General features: G+C 42.3%; 1 protein-coding gene across 4 annotated transcripts in view; it reads right to left on the reverse strand.

Moving 5' to 3' along the window:
• Window positions 1-19956, reverse strand: part of LOC126246014 (uncharacterized) — a 297733-nt gene that overhangs the window by 22255 nt on the left and 255522 nt on the right. For all 4 annotated transcript variants that reach the window (XM_049948363.1, XM_049948362.1, XM_049948364.1 and 1 more), the window contains one exon: window positions 7510-7683. In XM_049948363.1, coding sequence (XP_049804320.1) covers window positions 7510-7683 — 174 coding nt within the window. The remainder of the gene's footprint in view (window positions 1-7509; window positions 7684-19956) is intronic.

Consider the following 19956-nt stretch of genomic DNA (forward strand, 5'->3'; position numbering starts at 1 on the left):
GGAGTGGGTTAAGAGGAGGCTGAGGCAGACTAGCAAAGCATGGGTGGGGTACAGCAAAGAAATACATGTAGGAGCACGCAGGCACATGGTGAGACAGAGTGGGCAGCTAGTTGCAGTCAGGAGGTTAGATGGGGGAAGGGGGAGCGGAAAAGGTGAAAAGCATAAGAGCAGAAAAAGGACAGCAGGTGCATTGATGGAATAGAAGGCTGTGTAGTGCTAGAGTGGGAGCAGGGAAGGGGGTAGGTAGGTGAAGGACGGAGACTAATAAAGGTTGACTCCAGAGGGGTTACATGAATGTAGGATATATTTCGGAGATAGTTCCAAGCTGCCAGTTCAGAAAAGCTGATGTTGGTAGGAAGGATCCACATGGTGAAGGCTGTGAAGCCATCACTGAATGGCCACCAACAAACTGCAACCAAGAGACAGTTGGACCACCCAAACACTGAGCATGCTGCTCAACACAATGTTCTTCACTTCAGTGACTGCTTTACAGCCTGCACCATCTGGCTTCTTCCTAGCAACACCATCTTTTCTGAAGTGTGCAGGTGGGAACTCTCCCTGCAATATATCCTACGTTCTTGTAATCCCCCTGTCCTTGGCCTTCATTAGTCCCTATGTTTCACAGGGGGGTAGGGGGACTGGAGAAGTGGAAAGAGTACTATGGGTGTGTTGGTGGAATAAAAGGTTGTGTAGTGCTGGAGGGAGAGCAGGGAGGGGTAAGTGGGTGAAGGACAGGGTTTAGGTCGGGGGATGGGGGAGTGATGGGAACAGGATATATTGCAGGGAGAGTTCCCATCTGCACAATTCAGAAAAGCTGGTGCTGTCACAAAGGATCCATTCAACAACTTCTTCACAGCCTGCACCATCTGGATCCTTCCTACCAACACCAGCTTTTCTGAACTGTGCAGCAGGGAACTCTCTCGGCAGTATATGTTTCCATCACACCCCCACTTATCCCCTCCCCTGCTCCCACTCCAGCACTGCACAGCCTACTATTCCACTAACAGACCCACAGTCTTTTTTTACTCTCCTCTACTTCTCTCCTTTGCTGCTGCTTCCCTCCCAATCAAACCTCCCAACTGCATCTAGCTGACCACCCATGCTATGTTCCTGCTCCCACAAGCACTTTACTGTCCCCCCACCCCTACCCTGCTATTCCATCCCCCTCCCTGCTCCAGTCTCCTCGTGGCTCAAAATCAATCCTTTTCATAATATTGACATTATTCCATCACACTATCAAGTCTCCCTTCTGCATACGTATCCCCCCACCAAACTGCATCTGAAATTATCACCTTTTTATTTTTTTGCTCTTTGATTTCATTCTATTTTCAAGTCGATTTCAGTTCATTTTCAACATTCACTATTAGCTCTACTCCTTTTACTCATTTTTCCCCACATATTTTTACGTATTTTGTGCATTTTTTGGAGGTTTTTGTACTTATTTTTATGTAATTTACATATTTTATTCATTTTTCTCCTTCCACCATGAATGCTTGCTCTTTCCATCTGCACAAACACAGAAAAGCTTTCTTATCCCTAGCCAGAACCCCATCCAACATAACTGTACCTGTATTTTAACGAGCTCATGGAATCCCCCCTCCCCCTCCCCTTCTCAAATGGCCTTACCATCAATTTACCTATCTCCCACTGCAACCTCTCCTTCCACTACAACCTCCATCTGTTCAGGTCCTACCAGCCCTTAGTTCTCACCAAACTAGTACTGCAATACCTTGTACATCAGGCTTCGTACAATTCTCCTGCTCTGCAATCCCAGATTTCTGTATCCCATCTCTTACACTAAACTCTTGCCCTCCAAGAAATAGAGCAGCATGCTCAATGTCAACTCAAAAAACACTCCAATCTGTTCATCTCCTACTTACACCTTGGACCACCACTATCCACCACCTCTACAACAACCTCCAAACCTCCCCCACAACTTCTCATAGCTGACAAGCCCTGCCTCGCAGACCTACTACATTTACCACATCCTCAGAAACTCCCTCCCACCATATGGAGAATCTAGAACCTAAACAAACCTCAAACATAGTCATGAAGCCTTAGTCCCACAGAAGTATCAATCCTTTCTAAGGGCCCACCTATTGCCCCACTCCCAAATTGAATCATGCAGGACTTGTTAAAGACCTTCTCTCCTTCTTGCAGTCCCTACACTTGAAACTATATTTCACGCCAATCTTACCAATCAGACTCAACCCAAAACCAATGATGAACCCTGCCTGGCTCAGTTCACTCCTTCATCCAACTGTGATTCACCACCACTGGCCCCAAGCCACTCCTTTTAACATTCCAGAATTCTTTAACCTCAAAGCTTGCCTCGTCATCATTCCTCAATTCCCTTAACATGGAAGCTAACTTAAAACCTTAATTAAGAACCACAATCCACCACCTAAAAACTGATCCCCACCTTATAATCCTACGTGCTGACAAAGGCTCAACCACTATGGTTTTGGACAGCAGGTATTGCCTGACCATAGTGACTTCGTTACAGTTCTTCACTATTGATATCATCTCCCTTTACATTATCAATCCCTTATAATATATATGGCCTTGCCGCTATTTAACACTACCTTTCCCAATGCCTGACCGATTCCAAACCTACAACCTCCTCCTTGGTCACCATGACCAACTATATCCTCAACCACAATTACTTCACTTTTGAAAGTATCACCTACAAACAAATCAATGGTATGGCAGTAGGCACTTGCATGGCACCATCCTATGCTAACCTATTCATGGGAAAACTCCTTCCTAATCATCCATGACCCCAAACCTCTGTCCTGGTTCAGATTCATTGATGTCATCTTTGTGATTTGGATCTAGGGTGGGGACACCCTGTCCACGTTTCCCAGACCCTCAACGCGTTCTCCCCCATTCCATCCACATGGTCCTCCTCACCCAGCAAGTCACCTTCCTCACTGTTGACCTCCACCTCCAAGATGGCTACATTAGTACCGCCATCCATATCAAACTTACTCCAGCAACAGCTCCACTTCAACAGCTGCCACCATTCCACGACAAGAGGTCCCTTCCATATAGCCCAGCAACCCACTGCCAAAGTATCTGTAGTGATGAGCTGTCCTTCTAAATATACCAAGGGTCTCCCTGAGGCCTTCACAGACCAAAATTATCCTCTCAACCTTGTACAGGAATAGAACAGAAGTAATATCCAGAATTCCCTAAGGAAGTGTTCGGACCCTCTGTTGTTCCTGATCTACATTAATGATTTATGAGACAATCTGAGCAGAATTCTTAGGCTGTTTGTAGGTGGCACTGTCATTTAGCACCTTGTAAAATCATCAGATGATCAAAACGAATTGCAAAATTATTTAGACAAGATATCTGTATGGTGCAAAAAATGGCGACTGACTCTAAATAATTTAAACTGTGAAGTCACCCACATGAGCACTAAAACCAATCTGCTAAATTTATGTTACACGATAAACCACACAAATCTAAAGGCTGTGAACTTAAATAAATACTCACGGATTACAATTACAAACAACTTAAACTGAAATTATGACATAGATAACATTGTTGAGAAAGCTGACCAAAGACTGTGATTTATTGGCAAAACATTTAGGAAATGTAACAGGTGCATAAAAAGACTGCCTACACTACACTTTTCCACACACTTATGGAGTTCTGCTCTGCTGTGTGGGACCTGCATCAGATAGGATTGATGGAGGACACCGAAACAGTACAAAGAATGGCAGTTTGTTTTGTATTATTGTGAAATAGAGCAGAGTATGCCAAGGCCATGAACAGTTGTGACAGCCCTTAAAAGAAAGCACACTGGAGTCGCATTCGGAAGGACGACAGTTCAATCCCGTGTCCGGCCATCCTGATTTAGGTTTTCCGTGATTTCCCTAAATCGCTCCAGGCAAATGCCAGGATGGTTCCTTTGAAAGGACACGGCCGACTTCCTTCCCCATCCTTCCCTAATCTTATGAGACCGATGACCTCGCTGTTTGGTCTCTTCCCCCAAACAACCAACCAACCTTAAAAGAAAGATGTTTTTTACTGCGGCAGGACCTTCTCACAGAATTTCAATCTTCAACTTTCTCCCTAGAATGGGAAAATACTTTGTTCATGCCCACCAACGTGGTGAGAAATTATCATCATACTAAAATAAGACACATTAGAGCTCACAAGCAAGATTTAAATGTTTGTTTTTCCTGCACACTATTCGAGAGTGGAATAGTAGGGAAGTAGCTTGAAGTTAGTTCGAGGAACCCTCTGTGAGGCATGTAACTGTGAATTGTGAATTGCAGAGTAGTCATGTACGTGTGGACATAGATCTCCCATGCTTCATCTCTCCAGTCACATATCATTTCCCAGAGTCCCATTGTCTGGCCACAACACAGGAGCATTCCCCTCAGGCCTCAGTACCAACCAGAACTGGAGAGAGAGAATTATTTCTCCACCAGGGTTCTGACTACTACTTGTCATGCTGTGAAATCAGGAATATCCTATCCACTATCCTTCCCACCATCCTTCCCATTCCTCTCACAGTAGTATTCCACCACCCTGCAGACCTACGCCTCATGGGTCATATGCCTGTAGCAGACCTAGATGCAAGATCAGTCCCGTACATCCTCCCACCCCCACCAGCCATTCCAATCTGGTCACAAGTATCACCTATCCCCTCACAGGCAGAGCTACCTGTGGTCTACAGGCTAAGCTGTAACCACTGTGCTTCATTTTATGTGGGACTGACAATACAAACTGTCTGTCCCCATGAATGGCCACCGAAAAACTGTGGCCAAGAAACAGATGCAGCACCTAATTGCTAAGCATGCTGCCCAACATAATGTTCTTCACATCAATGACTATTTCACAACCTGCACCATCTGAATTCTTCCTACCAACATGAGCTTTCCTTAATTGTGCAGGGGGGAACTCTCCCTGCACTATATCCTATGTTCCCCTAACCCTCCTGGCTCCAGCCTTTGTTAGTCACTGTCCTTCACCCACTCTATCCCTTTCCCTTCTCCCGTTCCAGCACTAAACAGACTTCTATTCTACCAATGCACTCACAAACCTTTCCCCCTCCTCTACTTCTCTCCTTTTTCACTCCTGCTGCCCCTTCATCTTATCTCCCAACTGCAACTATCTATCCAACCCCCCCCCCTCCTCCACACACACACACACACACACACACACACACACACACACACACACACACACACAAAAAACTGCATCTTGCCACAAAAAGTACTTCATGTTCCCCCAACCCTATCCTCCCTCCCTCCCTCCCCATCCCCGCCCCACTCCGATTGCTTCCCCAACCAGCCTGGCTGCTCACTGTCTCACTGTCCAGCTTCAGTAGCCCATGACAGTAGTCGTCTGTTTGTCACTTGTGCTTGCATGAATGTGTGTGTGTGTGTGTGTGTGTGTGTGTGTGTGTGTGTACAAACAAGCATCTTGGAATGGGAAAGCTGGTCATCTCTTCACATGCTACTGTCATGAGTGTCTATGGAAAGAGGTTGCACGAGGTCAAACCATAGATAAGCGACACGGTGGTGACTTGTAGCAGATCTGACAACAAAATATAATGCTGGTGCAGGCACAAGTGTTTCAGAGCATGCTGTTCAGTGCTCATTGTAGAAAACACAAAACTCAGCAGCAAATGACCCACGTGTTTCTATGTTGACCCATTGACACAATCAATTCAAACTTCAGTGGGCATGTGATACTCAAGATTGAACTGTGGATCAATTGAAACATGTTGCTGGTTGGTTGAATCAAATCCTTGTCACACCAGGTTGAGATTGTGTCTGGATACATTGTCATCCACGTGAACACTGCTCAAAAGATGCTCTGCGCCATGGATGCAAACCAATAGGGGTGGAGGGGGGTTAGGATTATGCTACGAGGCTCATTCACCTGGGCTTCTGTGGGACCTAGGGTATTAACTGAGGGCATCTTAACAACTATTGACTATGTGACCATCTAAATCCTTTTCTGCTTGATGTCTACCCCATTGGCATTGGTAAAATAAATGTGCATGTCACAAGACCAGAATCATGCTACAGTGGCTCGTGGAGTATCACAGTGATGTCTTGACCACAAAATTAGTCTGATCTGAATTCAGTGGAACACACCCGGGATGCTATCAAGTGCCAGTCCACACCCCCAAACCACCGACTTCTGCTTTGTGTAACCTGTGCATACACATCTGGTGCCACATACCTATAGGAACATGTATTACATTTCAAAAGTTGTCCACATACTATGAAGCAGGTGGCCAATAATGTCCTGGCTATTCGGATTTACGGCCACACTTACAGTACTGGTTGATTTCAAACAGGATGCACCTGAAAACTCTGCAGTCAGCAAACTGTTGGCTACATTCATGAGTCTATGACAGCTTGAGGTATTTGTAGTATCTTGATAATGGATACTGACATAATAGCATGTGTGTTACAGATAGCTCAAAGCAAACAGTATTGCACAAACATATATATCTGGTGCACATTGAATATGTGCTGGATTAAGGTTTACAGCCCACTGCAACTAAGTAAAGAAGAGGATAGTCATCCCATACTGCTATAATAAGTCCGATAGGTAATCATTCGTTATTGCACATAATAAACTTCTACCTACTGGTTCCACACAAGTAACAGTGTCACAACACAAAATGCTACAGTTTGACTAACTCATTTCCTAGAGACTGAATATTCTGTTGATGTTGTTGTTGTCCTTCACTTTAAGGAAGCATACTAGGTTCTGTTTCCATATTTCCTATTTTTTGCAGCTTTTCACTGGGTGAGCCTGAGGTCATTTAGAACTGTCTAATCACACCTCTTGCTTCTCCTTATTCAGGTGTGTATCATCTTAGCAGTTTCGTATCGTCCTTCATCACCCCAATTATCTGTATAAACTTGCCCTTCTGAGTACTGCAGTTTTCTTTTCATGAGGCTGCATCTATTTAATAGCACAAAAAGCTAGAACTTAGTGTGCAGCATAATCCTACATGTTCCTGTTCTGGTAATGCCAACACCCACTATGTCTGTTATTACTAGGTAAAACTAACTATAAAGAGAAAATTTGGGAATTTGTGGAAAGTTCCTATGGAACCAAACTGCTGAGGTTCAAATGGCTCTGAGCACTATGGGACTTAACTTCTGAGGTCATCAGCCCCTAGAATTTAGAACTGCTTAAACCTAACTAACCTAAGGACATAGCACACATCCATGCCTGAGGCAGGATTCGAACCTGCGACCATAACAGTCGCGCAGTTTCAGACTGTAGCGCCTAGAACCTCTCGGCCACTCCAGCCGGCAACTGCTGAGGTCTTCGGTCCCTAAGTTTGCACACTACTTATTCTAACTTAAACTAACTTACACTAGGGACAACATACACACACCCATGACCGAGGGAGGACTCGAACCTCCGACGAGGGAAGCCGTGGCAAGGTGGAATAATAATAATAAGAACTACTGCTATCATGTACCTGATTATATAACATAATTAATCTATGTTACTTACCAATTAGATCAATAACATCGCTGATAACAGCCTCATTTATTTTTCCACATCTCCACTCCTGTATTATTGGCGCAAGGTATTTTGGAATTAGCTGTGTCAATGTCCATGCTCTATCATTTCTCTTAGCAAGTAATACAACAGCAGCACAGACTTCTCCTGATTTCGAATTTTGACCTTAAATATAAAACATAAGCAATACATGTACCATCCTCCATTAAATGCTCTTTCAAAAAATTTACCGCGTCACAAATAAATAGTGTATAATAACTAAACACATAATTTCATTTGTGTTATTAAAAATCTGGATAATCCAGAACAAAATACAATGAAATGGGTTAAATATCATACGCAATATTTATTTTCACATAAACACAAAATTACACACTATTTTCAAATTAATCTCATCGAGGTTTCACCATCATTAGTTTGGCCAAAATTGCTTCTGTCTGGAATTCAAATAACCTATTTTGTCAGTTGTTTTGACTCCTTTGTACGTGTCAAGATGTCTTCAGATTTGTTGCCAACTTCTTCAGTCACTATAGGTAACGTATTCCATGTCAGTTTCTCCACCTATGTAATCCACCCTGGTTGTCTGAGAAGTAAGGATCACAATTAGAAAGCTTCCTGTTTAAACTCATTGCCTTTTGCTTCCAGTCTTACACAGTTTAATTTCCAGCACTAAATTCAACATCAATGTGTGTGCAAAGAAGGTGCTTCCTGCTGCCAAAGGATTCCATGGCAATGAGATCTATGAAAGGCTTGACACACCAATCAGTGAGGATGCTATCAGTCACATAGTAAAGAAGCGACATGAAAGACAAGAAAGACAATTTATCACTGACTGCATAGCGCTGGTGGTGGTACTTCAAAACAGTCTCCAACGACGAGTTCGCACGATCGCCAGAACAACAGTTGGCACCCATTCAAGGACCCATCATGCCAATCACCAAGGTGGAATTTCTGGAAGACCTAGGTGATATCCATGTACAAACATTTTTATTAATTTATTATGGAGGCAAGTTTTACCAACTGCTCCAACAATTAAACCCTCAGGTGGAACCCATGACTTGCCTTCAGAACAACTTAAGACTAACCTGGCAGGTTATTTTGACTCCCAGATCAGTGTGGCCTCTTCTTGCCGTAACTGCTTTAGCTGTCAAGAAAGACCAGCCAAGCTTATCGTGAATGGATAACACATTTATAAGCATTTTTTGGGGATTACCAATACCAATGTGTCAATCTTAAGTTTAAACACCCTTATACAAACTCCTTTGCACATGACATGATACTTGTGCATTCACCTGACAACGTACTTATGAAAGACCTACTGAATGTTCATGATCCTTTGTAGATGACATGTCTCCCACACATTTGAGCAAACTATGAGATAGTCGCTGGCCTGCAAGAACCTTCTCAGGTTTTTTCCACTTGCAGAAACTAGGCCCGCTCTTGCTATTCAGTGAACATGTTTCCTCAGGGCACAGTCACCCTCCCTCCAGGGTCTTCAGGCAGATGTTCCTCCAGAAAATTATATGCATGTGCTAATTGTTTCATTACTTATTGAAGACAGTAGTGCTACTTCAAGAAGGCCAGATGTGCATAGTATCCCAAGTCAGGCCACCAGGAGCCACCAAAACGAGTATAGACAGAACATACCTTCAGGATAGTGAAGCTGATACTCCAGGAGCAGGTGTGGACGTGCTCCAAGTTCATGGGTTGTTGCCCTCTTCGAACCACATCCATATGCTGACATTGGTGATGTTCACCAGACAGACACCTGTCCAGTACCAGATAGATACAGGCTCCTCCACAACAATCAACATTTCTACATACCAGCAGCTTGGATCATCAACTACTTAGCCATTTCCAAGCAACTGAAGAGTTGCAGCAACAATGATGGGCCAATTTTGTGCTACAATTCGCTACAAAACCACACAGCCACATTACTGGTAGTTCAAACAAAAGGTGCTACCAACATTGGGTTGGGACTCTTTGCCAAACTAGAACTTGAGGTGCACAGTTATACCAATCAGACAAGGACCTCCTTACCTAACACACATCTCCAAGATCTTACAAAATATGTCACCATTTTTAAAAGTCATACAACTTGTGTTAACCATTATGAGGCACACATCACATTTCATCCATCAGCATTTCCCGAATTTTGCGAAGCAAGGAACATCTCATTCGCCTTGCTGCTACAACTCCAATGGCTACAGGATGAAGAGGTCCTTACGCCAGTGGCTAACATTTTGTGGGCTACTCCCATCATTTTGGACAAACAATGGGTCCTTACAGATTCGTGAAAACTACATCTACTGTGAATGGCCAGGCAGTCATGCACACACACCATAAAACTGGTGTGCAGTACCATTTCTGCATAGACTGACCTCCATGAGCTTATCTACCTTTGGATGCAGAGTCTAGACACATTCTGGTGATCAGTGCTCGATTTGGGCTATTTCAGTAGAACTGTTTGCCACTTGGGACTTCAAGTGTACCAGCCATATTCCAATGTTACTTGGAAAAACTGACCCAGTAAGTCCCATGAACAGCGAAGTATTTAGATGACTGCACAGGAAGAAATCAAGGGACCTATCAAAAAAGATGTGGAAGCTATACAAAATCTGCCAGCACCCCTGCACACTAAAGAATTACCATCAGACCTGCAACAACTCACCTATTGCCAAAAGTTTATCCAGCATACCACCAGTATCATGGGGCCTTTGCACCACTTTTTTCTGCAAACATGTCAAGTGGCGTTGGCCCCGACATGACAAAAATCCTTCCAGTACCTGGAGCATGCTCACCTCCAGCCTAAGTGACTGATAGTAGTAGCTAAACAACAAATTACAAGCTGGAAGAAGTGGTGTCCTATGAGGTAAATGGTGTGGACCACCTTATCACCTTCGCTGTCAATGTTCTGATGCGTATATAATGAAATTAAAGCCAGGTTGAAAAAAGGTTCTGGCAATTACCTTTGTTTTCAAGAAATTTCATGATTATGTCTATGGTCAAACGTTCATACTACTTATTGACCACAAGCCACTGTTCTCTTTTTAACATGAAAGCAAGCATTCCTCAAGAAAAGGCGAAATGCCTCGAGCATGGGGCCATCTTTTGTCCACTTATAACTATGACATTCAGTACCACTCCATGAAGGAGCACGTAAACGCTGATGCCCTCTACTGACTGCTGGTGGATCAAAGCACGCTTTTTGACAGCGCTGCAGATATATGCTCCCACACAGATGTCACACCTGAAACGGTGGTCACACAGCTTTCAATCCATGTCAAATCCATTGCCAAATTGCTTCCAGAGGACACATTTCTATGTAATTTGATACGATACATCCAATACGGGTGGCCTTTGGACAGGACTCTTCTTAACAATCAGTGTGTAGCAGCATACATGAACAACCGCCACCAATGTTCTGTGTTTAAGGGGTTCCTCTTCCTACAAGGAGACAATGAGAAGACACAAGTGATAATTCCCAAAGCTCTGCAGCTATATGTCCTATGCTTACTTCATCAAGGCCACAAAACAAATGGCCCGTGAACATGTATAATGGGGAGCATACACTGCCCATTTCCGCCCACACCAACAAAATCAGGCAACACTTGTGGGCAAGTAACTTTTGGAGCCTCAGATGATACAGCCATTCTCCAAAATTCATTTAGATTTTGTAGGCACGTTCATGGGGATACAATGGCTCCTGCTGTTGGTACCAATAGTTGTTCCCTTTCATATTCGGCATGTGATCCAGAGTGGTAGCCCAGCACATTCAGGCCCTGGCTAGAATTCAGTAACAATAATTCACAGAACTTTCAACAACAATTTCAGTCCAATAACATTCAAAATGTGCAGACAGCACCTTTCATCCCAGATTTGAAAGGTATGGTGTATACACCTTTAAATCATAGAAACTGAAGCTGCAGCAGAAATGCGACATCAGTTATGCATTCATGCTCCATGCCGGTCGACTCCACAAGATGGCACCCACAGTCAAACACTGAGTAACAACCTCTCCATAGTGAAACCAGTAGCCCACAATGACACTCTACCTGTGCCACATATACATCACTATAGACTTCACGAGAACGTTTATGTATCAGTACTTACTAAATGAAAGTATCTGTTGGTCCCGGCATGTCATTAGTCTCCTGGGCAGGTCATGGTGAAAGTCCTGCTACAAAACCAATCTCAGACCCGCAAGCATATAATCAACTTCACTGTCCCAAGGACCCAGGCATCTCCTTCTGCTATCCCACCAGTTTTTCTGCTACAGACACACTACATCCAGGTTCCAAGTTAGTACATCCACTAACACAGCCTCAGCAGTTGGAGCACAGCCATCAGCACAATGATGAAGTCCAGGATAGGGATGCTGCTGTGATGAGTTCCAAAATTCCAGGGGGAAGATATTCTGTATCAGGGCACTCTGTCCACTAACACCACAGGTGAGTCTCGGCACAATGCCAAAGCCTAGGCCAACAACTCAACAACTCAGGAGATTGCATGTAAACGTTTTGGCCGACTACATCCGCATTGGTTTGTTTTCTTGCAAAACTCCAACAGATGCCCAGATGATGGGCAGTGCCCACTTTGCCACAAGCAGTACTTGTATCGCCGATAGAAACAAGACAAGACGAGCACTGTCCTACTTGCTTCGCCCACAAGTAGACCAAGCAATATTTGTCTGTCTGAACTGTACAGGCGCAGCAGTCTAGCCACAGAACCAATAGTTCCAGCCACGTCACAACATGGTAGATACACCACAGGAGTAAAAAAAAAAAAGACAGCCAGCAGACCTTTTCCCTACTCCGTGAACTCTGTGCTTCAGGACTGGTATCCACAGATTGAAGTAACTCAGGAACTATTGTTAGTGAGAAGTGCCTGACTGGACTTAGAACTGTTCTGATAAACTAACAGTAGTGATTAAGTTCATTCTAGACAACTTACTTCAAATGGTGGTGTTCTCTGCAAGAACTATTAGAGACAGTTATTCATTATTTAGATCAGATCAAGAAGAATGTTTATTTGTGTGTTGTTAACCAACTGATTTTGTAACCGAGTGGACACTGCCTGTGATTCATTTCTTTTATGTGTGTTTTAATAAAGTGTCTTTCATTTTATAACAATCTGGGAATCCTGTATCGAGTTGTGAACTCACAAAAGGTTTCCATAAGAGTTAGCTGTCACTCACTCGAATATGAAACTCAAACCACATCTATGAACACTGAAGAAAAATGAATAATGGCAAAGGGCTAGTTCCAGGTCACTTTCTTCCCTGACATTTACACTATCTGTGGTACAACTGGTGAATGAATCACCGAATTTCCCAAGAATGTAATTATATCTCTGATATCACTTTCTTTACTCACTTCATGTTTCCAAGCTTCTATAACAATTGTTTCTGTGTGGTTTAAAACATTATTCCACTTCTCTGGCATTATCTGTGCCACTGCTTCCTCTAACAATTTTTTTTAAAGCCCTACGACTGTTGTAACTGTGGCTCATTTTGTTTCAAAAGTGCCATGAGCTCCACATTATGCAAATTGTCCTGATTTCACAAATTGTGGCATTTTAACCATTCAGCTGTGTCAGCCTTTTTTGTTGCCAGCATCAGAACTTTATCTTTAGTAACTGAATGGTATAGAGCACTATCCATTACAACGAATGACAGCTGATTTAAGTTTTCTAAAGCTGCAACTTTACCCACTTCATAAAATTATCATGAATCACTTCCTCATATTACTCACTTGTTTTCTTTGATTTGTAAACTGGGAGAGAGTTCAGTACAAAACTAGAGGAAGTTGCCGCAAGCACGACAACAACGACTACACCTTTTACCATATGAAACACAGTACTTTCACATGTACTGTCATCTGTCCATCCCTCTTTGACGAAACGACCAGTGTTCATCAAGCCACATAATTTCTTCAAAAGGTACCTTACCACTGTCTCACACAAAACGTGGGCAGATACATGAACTTTCATGTTTAGGAATCATTGTACTGTGCATAATTAACTGGGGACCTTGAAACGATGGAGAGGCTGGCTTCATCCCACCATAGCCCTCAGTGGTTCACAACCCGCACCACCACTGCCCCACAGCAAACCCAGGGTTATTGTGCAGTTTCATGTGTAACCCTGCTTTTGATGGGATAGGTAATGCTTGTGACTGGGCTGGTGTAGGTGGTTGTGAGAGGATGCAAGGGACAGGTCTTGCATCTAGCTCTATTACAGTGATACGAGCCATGAGGCAAGGGCTTGGGAGCAAGGGTTGTGGAGGGATGAACAAGAATATTCTGTGGGTTCGGTGGGAGTGGTGGGGAGGATAATGGGTAGGACATTCCTCATTTCAAGGTACAATGAGAGGTAATTGAAACTCTGATGGAGAATGTGATTCAGTTGCTCCCATCCTGGTTGGTACTGAGTCATGAGGGGACTGCTCCTCTGTGGCCAGACGATAGGACTTTGGCAGGTGGGGAGAATAAGACATGGCAGATATTTTTCTGTACAAGGATGGGAGGATAATTACGTTCTGTGAAGACCACAGTGAGACACTTGGTATATTTCAAAAGGGACTGTCACTAGGTGCGACAGACACAGTTGGCTAGGCTGTATGGAAGGGACTTCCTGGTATGGAATGGGTGGCAACTGTCAAGGAAGAGGTAGTGCTGGTGCTTAGTAGGTTTGAAATGGATGGAGATACTGATGTAGCCATCTTTGAGGCGGAGATCAACATCATTCCCACCGCTTGATGGATTCCAAATTTGCAACCTCCTTCCTGGTACACAAGACCAACTCCATCCTCACCCACAACTACTTCTCCATTGAAGACATCATCTACAAAACAAATCCGGGGTATGGAAATTGGCAACCGCTTGCTAACTATTCATGAGCCACCTACAGGAATCCTTCCTAACCACCCAGAATCCCAAACCCCTCACCTGGTTCAGATATATTGATGACATCTTTGTGATGTTGATTGAGGGTGAGAACACTCTTTCACATTCCTCCAGAACCTCAACACCTTCTCCTCCGTTCGCTTCACATGGTCCTCCTCAAGCCACCTCAAAGAGGTGACATCAATATCTCGATCCACATCAAACCTACCAACCACCAGCAATACCTGTACTTTGACAGCTGCCACCCATTCCATACCAAGAAGTCTTTTTCATACAGCCTAGCCACCCACGACCATCGCATCTTTAGTGACAGGCAGTGCCTCTTGAAATATACCAGACCTTAATTACCCTCCCAAGCTTGTGCGTTTCTGAAAAAGCAAGCCAGGATAATTTCGCTTCCCCTCTTGTTTTGCCATCTGTCTCCTTAAATTCGTTTTTTCACTTTTAACTAATTACCATTAACGTATGTGAATATAATATGCATTTTCATAAAAGAGAAAGGTTGGCCCTCAGTTTAAAAGATCACAACACCAGATCTAATTTTGTGCTTAGTTCTATTGTATGAAATTGATTTTGACTATTCGTAGTTAGTATCTTTCATTGTAGGGCAAAAATCGAAACACTAGCATTCTTTAAGTATTTATTCGGCTCTATTTGAAAACATGTTAGCAAAGCCAGCTCATAATTAATCCCAAAGTAATTAACAGTTTTGTCAAAAGTACTTTTTGCATAACAATATTTGTTAATTTCATGATTTAAACAAATAATTCGGCCTAACTCTTGTAGTAGAAGGAACTGTTAAAAAGAACCAATTTTTCGATGTATTCAGTTAATTTGATGAGTTATGTTTTAATTTTAATTTCTGTAAATTTAACTTATAACAATGTGGAGTTTCAGCATCTATTACTGCGAGGCTACATAAGGGCCCGATTTTCGATTTTTGGTCCCGAGACAGTCAGTCCATGGCCGAGCTTCAGACATGGAACCCGTGTTGGTTATATCAACAACAATACATTCATTTAACTGTCAAATAAATTTACACCAATAGACCGTGTGTTAAAACAGTGACAGTGTCTGTTCCATACGTACCCCATTATTATGAACTGTTGGTTAGGCTTTTACTGCTTGTAGACGTTCAGCAGTAAACTATTGTAGCAATATATGGATGTTCGCCTGCAACCTGTTAATGAGGGTATGGAAAGTTAAACAATAGAGCACTGGCCACGTATAACTGTGTATTATTGGGAGGTTGTGAACACAGAAAGTAAACAACTGTGAAACACAACTGTACACCTGTTGGCTACATTATTTACAGTAGTCAGTGTCGAAATTACAAACCCCATTTTTCACCCAGTGTAACAACGCAGTATGTCGACACTGAGGACAATCGACAAAGAAATAACACAGGCGAATGCCACACGTTATCTCTCCTGTCACCCACCACCTCCCAAAGTCCCACCGTCTGGTCACAGGTGAACATTCCCTTTGTGACGCAATAGCACCCAGGACTGGAGCAGCTAACCACATTCTCCACCAAGGTTTTGACTACCCCTCATTGTTCCCTGAAATAAGGAATGTCTTACCCACTATCTTCCCTACCGCTTCAACAGTGGTACTCCGCCGCCCACCAAACTTACACAGTATCCTTGTCCACTCCTACATCTACATGTACAGTCTGCAAATCACACTTGAGTGTGATCTTTCAGTGTGAGCTCTGATTTCCCTTATTTCATTATGATGAATTGTTTCTTCCTAGTAGATCAGTATCAACAAAATATTTTCGCATTCGGAGGAGAAAGATACAGATTTAAATTTCGTGAGAATATCCTGAAAGGTTGTTTGTAACTAATAAAGACACCATAATTCTGTTACACGAGTCAAAGGGCCTGAAAGCCATAGATACGAGGTTGTAAGCTATCTCTGGCATTATTCAAATGATACATTGACCAAGCTGCGAATGAAACCAAGGAGAAATTTGTAAAGAAAATTTATGTTCCGGGAGAAAAAATAAAAACTTTGACGTTTGTCAATGAAACTGTAATTCTGTCAGAAATGGCAAAATACTTGGAACAGCAGTTGAATGGATTGGGTGGAGTCTTAAAGAGACTTTATAAAATGAACATCAATAAAAGTTAAACAAGGAAAACAGAATGTAGTAGAATTAAGACAGTCAATGCTGAGGAAAATAGATTAGGAACTGAGACGCTATAAAAAGTAGATGAGTTTTGCTGTTTGAGCAAAAATGATGGTGGTCGAAGCAGTGAGGACATAAAATGCAGACTGGTAATAGCAAGGAAAGCATTTCTGAAAAAGAGGTACTGGTTGATATACAATATCAATTTAAGGATTAAGAAGTCTTTTCTGAAGATTTGTTTGGAGTGCAGCCTTGTATGGAAGTGAAAGGCAGATGAAAAGCAGTTCAGACAAAAAGAGAAAAGAAGCTTTTAAAATTTGGTGTTACAGAAGAATGCTGAAAATATGATGGATGGCAAATGAGGAAGCATTGAACTGGACCGAGGAGATAAGATATTTATGGCACAATGTGTCTAAAGAAAGGGATTGGTTGATAAAACACATCCTGAGACATGAAGGAATTGTCAATTTGGTAATGGAGGGAAGTGGTGGTGGTGGTGGTGGATATAAATTTTAGAGGGAGACAAAGGGATGAGCACAGTAAGCAGGTGCATAGACTAGCATGGGGAACTGCATCAAACCAGGTGTTGGAATAACAACAACGACAATGGCAACACAACAACGACGACAATACACTTCTCTCTCTCTCTCTCTCTCTCTCTCTCTCTCTCGCGCCACATTGGCACACCTTTAAGAGCTTCTGCTAGACGTTTATGTTAAATTGAAAACATTGAGCAATATAATACATTAGGATACTATAGGCCTACGTTAATATATGTTAACAATGTTAAATGGTATTTTCCGACATCTGCAACACACTGTGTACCATCAGATCACATGGAATAAATAAAATAGATGAAAGACAGATGTAACAGAAGTTACATACTCTCAAGAAAATGGCAGTCTTGAGAAGAGTCAAGAGAGGTTTAATCACATAGATATAATTTACCCCATTGTAGGATGAAGACTTTTTCCAAATTTATCGTTCAGAAACTACAGTGTTGTTTTGTAGTCAAAAAGTAAACTATTGCTGTCGAGATTAAAATTTTTACATTGTGTAATATATTAATAGAGATATCGTCTTACATTTACAGATTAAGCTTTGGTAACTGAAATAACACACAGATTTAAACTGAATAATTAAGAAGAGATCGAGGAGGAACAGTAACAGCACATCTTGGCTGAGCTGGGACAAATGTTGGGAGGGGAGTGGTGAGTGGCAGTAAACTTCGTTATGCTGTCAACAATGAGAATTTACTGTGTGCCATGTACCTTGGTTCTTATTTAACATCAACCAGATTTAGACTGTCATTTGCATGAATCTATTTGCAATCTGAATTGAATTGATTTTAAAATTACTCAAAAATAATATATATTTTTACCAGAGGCAAATTGATGCTAATAAAAAGATGTAAGCGCCAAACATTTGTAATATGGCACAACAAATGAAACATGAGCTTCAACAATGGTGCTAAAGCTGCTATTGCTCTACACCATTGTTTCTTTGCGATGCTGGCCATAGTGCTACTGCAAAGTGTAACAATTTCTGCCAATTCATTTGTAGGGGGACCGAGACAACGACATATTGCTGTCATTTAATTTGCTCGTATTGTCAGTGATGTAAACGGTAGCACTCGATAATGATACAAATTACAGCTGTGACCCTATTGAGAAATGCAGATCTATGAGTGCACAGCTCACAATTGATCCACATAGACAATACAATGCCAATTTTAAGTTATTGACGGACATAAAGCAGAGTGCAAAACCAACTGTGAAGCAGAAAGAAAATTTGGTGTCACAGAAGCAATTATTCATACATAGCATCAGATAAGAACATAACTTGAAGAATGCCAATTCTACATGCCAAGCTTTCAAGAACATCGATTGTTTCACAAGTTGCAGCAGCAAGTTATTCAGTAAATGCAAGAAAAAATGCAATGAAGGCTTCCCGATTAATCGAAAAATCATCCAAATGAAGGTGCTGAAGCTATAGAGGAATTCTCCAACTGCATGCATCACGGCATTCAAATCAAGTAATGGCTGTTGTGTGAGGATGATGAAGAGGGCAGCTCACACAGGAGGAGGAGGAGGAGGAGGAGGAGGAGATTACTGTTTAACGTCCCGTCGACAACGAGGTCATTAGAGATGGAGCACAAGCTCGGATTATGGAAGGATGGGGAAGGAAATTGGCCGTGCCCTTTCTAAGGAACCATCCTGGCATTTGCCTGAAGCGATTTAGGGAAATCACGGAAAACCTAAATCAGGATGGCCGGACGCGGGATTGAACCGTCTTCCTCCCGAATGCGAGTCCGTGTGCTAACCACTGCGCCACCTCGCTCGGTTAAGCTCACACAGAAATGTAGTGGAAGCAACTTAATTGGTTCACAGTGGCCAGTGCAACAGCGCATGCTGGTCATTCTGTGCAATATGTATTGTACAATACAAGGGGAAGCAAATTTTATGTTATCCAATGTGCATTAAAAAGTTGTTTTATCTACACGAAGCAACTCTATATTTGTGTCTGCAGTTTCTCAGGAAAACTTTTCACACAAAAAATTAAAAACCACTGCTTTGGGATTCACATGTGTTGTCTGCAATCCAATCTTTCTTGCTCAATTTTGAGGAAACTACTTGGCAGAACTTTTTTTTCCTTCCTTCCTTGGCATCTTATAGGCTGATATCACAGCTGGATTATGAAGTGATTATCTTTTCAGTATTGCCCAGTTATTGGGATGCTCTGAAATAAAGTAAAATACTGTGCATATTTTGAAAGTTTGCAGTGGAAAATGTAATCACTGGCCAGTTCATGTCTGGTGCATTTTAGCATATACAGAGCTACATAATAAATGCAGCTAACAATCACAATTGTTTTTAGTGCTGCAAGGAGAGCCGTATCTCTTCCCAGGCTCAAGTAAATACTTAATACATTTTGATGTGCGGCACTCAAAGCTGTGTGGAGCTCCCTCATGTTTCCCTTTTCTGTGTGCAGCAGATTCAAGCCGAATCACTACCTCACATGGTGCTTTCAAGTTGGGAAGATGTCTTGACCTGTGCACTTCTTTTTGTTGCATGTAGTTAACAAGCCGTTCACACAAGAGGATCTATTTCATCCACCTTGTTGGAAAAAGCCCTTCTCTATAGGATTACACAATGAAATCACATTTTAAGGCAGATGTGACCAGCCTGGCACAGAGAAAGATGGCAACAGAAATGAAAGAAACAGTCAAGAACATGCTGTGGAGTCCGTATCATCATTTTTAACTTCTTATCTTCATTGGTGCAGTTTCTTATTCACATAACAAACCTACAGTTCTGGTAAGCGACAGCAAAATGTTGGTTGAAACTGAAATGGAGGAGCCTCTATTTAAGGTTCTGAAAACATTCACTGTTGTATGCA

This window comes from Schistocerca nitens, chromosome 1 (assembly GCF_023898315.1).
Source record: "Schistocerca nitens isolate TAMUIC-IGC-003100 chromosome 1, iqSchNite1.1, whole genome shotgun sequence".
NCBI classification, from domain to species: domain Eukaryota; kingdom Metazoa; phylum Arthropoda; class Insecta; order Orthoptera; family Acrididae; genus Schistocerca; species Schistocerca nitens.